General features: G+C 40.0%; 1 protein-coding gene across 1 annotated transcript; it reads left to right on the top strand.

Moving 5' to 3' along the window:
- Positions 1–270: 270 nt before the first annotated feature.
- Positions 271–3,614, top strand: LOC104211104 (vacuolar protein 8). Its single transcript, XM_009760101.2, has 2 exons — positions 271–2,207; positions 3,193–3,614. Exon 1 carries the CDS (start codon positions 470–472, stop codon positions 2,177–2,179), a length of 1,710 nt encoding a protein of 569 aa, XP_009758403.1. The 5' UTR covers positions 271–469; the 3' UTR covers positions 2,180–2,207; positions 3,193–3,614.

Here is a 3,614-nt window from a genome sequence, read left to right as displayed (position 1 = left end):
AGAGTCACCATCAAGTATTCTGTTAATCCTAAAATTGAAATCTAAATAAGATACTAGTAATAGTCAGCAAGTAATTGTTTGAGCGGCAAATAGCACGTTAGTTCCTGGTCAGTTGTCACCGTCCACGTCCAACTACCAAACTGAACCGGGTAACGAATTAGGGATTTTCTTTCTACTCGCTGTTTTCGTTCGTTTTATCACATTATTATTATCTTTCCCCAATTAGTCAAAACAGTCATACTTATTAGGCTTCGGTTTCTTTCTCATTTCACTATTTTCCGTGTCAGTCGCCATTCTCACTCTCTCTCTTCTCTGCACTTTACCTTTCCCTCTACGTAATTTATCACTCTCCCCTATTTCTCCTCATCCCCATAACTCTCTCAGCTCAGCTAATTTTCCCAAACTTTTTTGCTGCTCTTATGCTTAGGTTCAATTAATTGAACTGCGTGGTTTGTTTTTTATAAGAAAAATGCATTGTACCGGCGAACCACCGTCACAGCCGCCGTCCACGGCCGAAACCCTTGCTCAAATAAACCACCTCCTCACCCATCTCCTCCCCTTTTCTCTTTCCATCAAGTCCTTCACTGCCCGCTGGCAAGTTCTCCGGTCGAAACTCGCTACCGTCAAGTCTCTTTTATCCGAAATCTCCGATTCACCTCACTGGACGGAAAACGAGCTTCTTCCGACGCTGCTCCCGAATCTTCTCTCCACTGTACTCCGTGTACAAACTCTATGCGAGCAATGCTCCGACCCGGAAAAACCTCCGGGTAAGCTATTAATGCAGTCGGATCTTGACATGGCTTCAGGTTGGCTTTCAAAACAGATCCATCACCTTGACCTCCTTTGCCGTTCCGGCGTACTCCGTCAGTCCACCGCTATAGTCCTCTCTCACCCTTCCGTTAACTCTACAAAAGACGATTTAGTCCTTTTTATTAAAGACCTATTCACCAGAATCCAAATCGGCGGCGTTGAGTTTAAGAGAAAGGCTTTAGAATCGTTGATTCAGCTCCTCTCAGAGGATGAGAAATCAGCTGGGATTGTTGCAAAGGAAGGGCATTTTGGGTATTTAATTAATTTACTGGACATTAATATTGATCCTTTTATACGTGAACAGGCAGTTGTTGCAGTATCAATGCTTGTTTCTTTAAGTGAACAGGCGAGGAAATGCGTGTTTGAAGAAGGTGCTTTAGGTCCTTTACTGAGAATTATTGAGTCTGGTTCTGTTACTATGAAGGAAAAAGCGGCTTTGGCTGTTGAATGTATTACTAATGATCCTGAAAATGCTTGGGCTATCTCAGCTTATGGTGGTGTCCCTATACTTCTAGACCTATGTAAATCTGGGTCTGTTTCTGCTCAAATTCATGCTGTTGGGGCAATCAAGAATGTGTCCACAAATGAAGATGTCCGTATTGCGTTAGCAGAAGAAGGTGCAATTCCTGTTCTTCTACAGTTAATGGTTTCAGGCAAGGCGTCAGCGCAAGAAAAGGCGGCGAATTGCGTCGCAATTCTTGCTTCCTCTGGTGAGTACTACCGGGATTTGTTAATTCAAGAAAAGGGGTTGCAGAGATTGCTTCATTTGCTTCATGAATCGTCGAATTCTGATACGTTAGAGTATGTTTTACGGGCTATTCATTCGTTATCTTCTTCTGAATCCACGTCGAGGGTTCTTAGTTCATATACTACGTTTGTGATTCAGTTAGCTGAGCTTATAAAGCACGGTAGCTTAATGTTACAGTATATTTCCGCTTCATTGCTTGCAAATTTATCTATAAGTGAGGAGAAGAAGAGGGCTATTGCTGGGTGTATGGGGTCATTGGTGAAGCTAATGGAATCAGCTAAACCAGATGGGCTGCAAGAGGTGGCGACGAATGCTTTGGTTTCGCTGTTGGCTGTGAAATCCAATAGGAAGGAATTGGTTAAGGATGAGAAGAGTGTGATGAGGTTGGTACAAATGTTGGATGCTAAAAACGATGTGGTGTCGAAGAAGTTCCCGGTGGCAGTGGTGGCGGCAATCATGGCGGGAGGGAGCCATGGTTGTCGGAAGAGACTAGTGGAGGCCGGAGCATACGGACATTTGCAGAAGCTGGCGGAGGCAGAGGTGGTCGGAGCTAAGAAGGCCTTTCAGAGACTTTCAGGCAATAGGCTAAAGAGCATTTTCACAAGGACGTGGAGTAATTAGCAAAGCTAACTAACACCGCCAACAAAAGGTAATTTTTCTGTTTAACATCTTTAATTAACTGCTGTACCTGAAAGTTTAATTCATCTTTAACTTCTTTGGCGTTAGTGGGTCCTACCGGTCAACACCACCCCAACCTGACATGCTGAATGTAATAGTATTTCTTTAATTTGCTTTCCATTTCTCAAGACAAAAATGGCCATGCCTATAAGCTTGGATTAATTTACCTACATTGTTTTTAAGCACACATCCTTTGGAAACCAGAAGATCAAATTGAAACATATATTTTCTACATATTTGTTTGGTGGCACAACTCATTATAGTCTTGATATCACTTCCCCTCCAAAAGAGAAACAAGAGAGTATTTTGAGCTTCTTTTACTCAAGAAAGTAATGACTTTGTAAAAACTCCATTTTTACCTCATCATTTTGTATAAACACTATTAAAAGCAAGCATGAGATGATGAGTTCTATTTTGATATGAGTCCCAGGCTTAATTGCCTAAAGCATGGTGTCAAAGTAGCCAAATGATACTACTTTCTTTAGACTAGTAAATTGTAGACAACTATCAAGATGAAGTCATTTGCATTGAGTAAAAGTAGGTGGACTATAATTAGAAATCCTAACTGTCCAACCTTAAATAAGTACATTTTTCACCTTTCTTTTGTGAAACACGCTAGACATGTTAATGCTTGCAATGGGTCAGGCTGAGCTGTGATATTTTTCTTTGGCCGCATAGTGGGGGCATGATTCTCAACTTTTATTGTTCAGTCTTTGGATATGAATGACATTGATGCACTGTTTTGCTAGTTGATTCATCTTATCATAAGTGTCTTGCTGTTAGGTTTATTACTATTCATTAGCTGACTGTATTACACGTGATGAACATTAGTTCTACTTTAAGTCCATTTTACTCTAATAGTGTTATACTGTTTTTCATTAGCTGCCTGTGAAGTTTTTACTTTTATTCACTAATTTTGTCTCCTGACATTATCGTACCTATGATGCTTCTTGCAGGTGGTTGTTTGGATTTTCCTAACTGTCAAAATGTGGAAAACCACCTCATTTCCTACAAAGAAACCAACAAACAATCACTACACACTCGGTATACCCCAACTTTAACCTTATACTACAATATTCTTCTCAATTAGAAAATGAAAAAGCAAGAAAAAAAGTTGAATTTATTATTCTAAACTATATGACACATGGCATGGATGCGTTTTTTAGGGAGTATCCTTGTTTGTTTATTTTTTCCTCTTTTTTTTTTTTTCATTTTTTCTGTTTATTTCACAATGTGAAGCTTTTGTAAGTGAGTGATAGTGCTTGCCACCCCACCCTTTTTTTTCATCCTAGGCATGGTTAATATTGTATATTCAAAGGTTTGTTTTTCTTGTAATGGCCAAAGCCCTAATTACAAAGTGTGCAACTTGTCTCTTCAA

The sequence above is a fragment of the Nicotiana sylvestris genome, chromosome 7, assembly GCF_000393655.2.
Source record: "Nicotiana sylvestris chromosome 7, ASM39365v2, whole genome shotgun sequence".
Lineage (NCBI taxonomy): Eukaryota > Viridiplantae > Streptophyta > Magnoliopsida > Solanales > Solanaceae > Nicotiana > Nicotiana sylvestris.
Note: the sequence above shows the minus strand (reverse complement) of the source record. Positions and strands in the feature narration are given on the sequence as shown.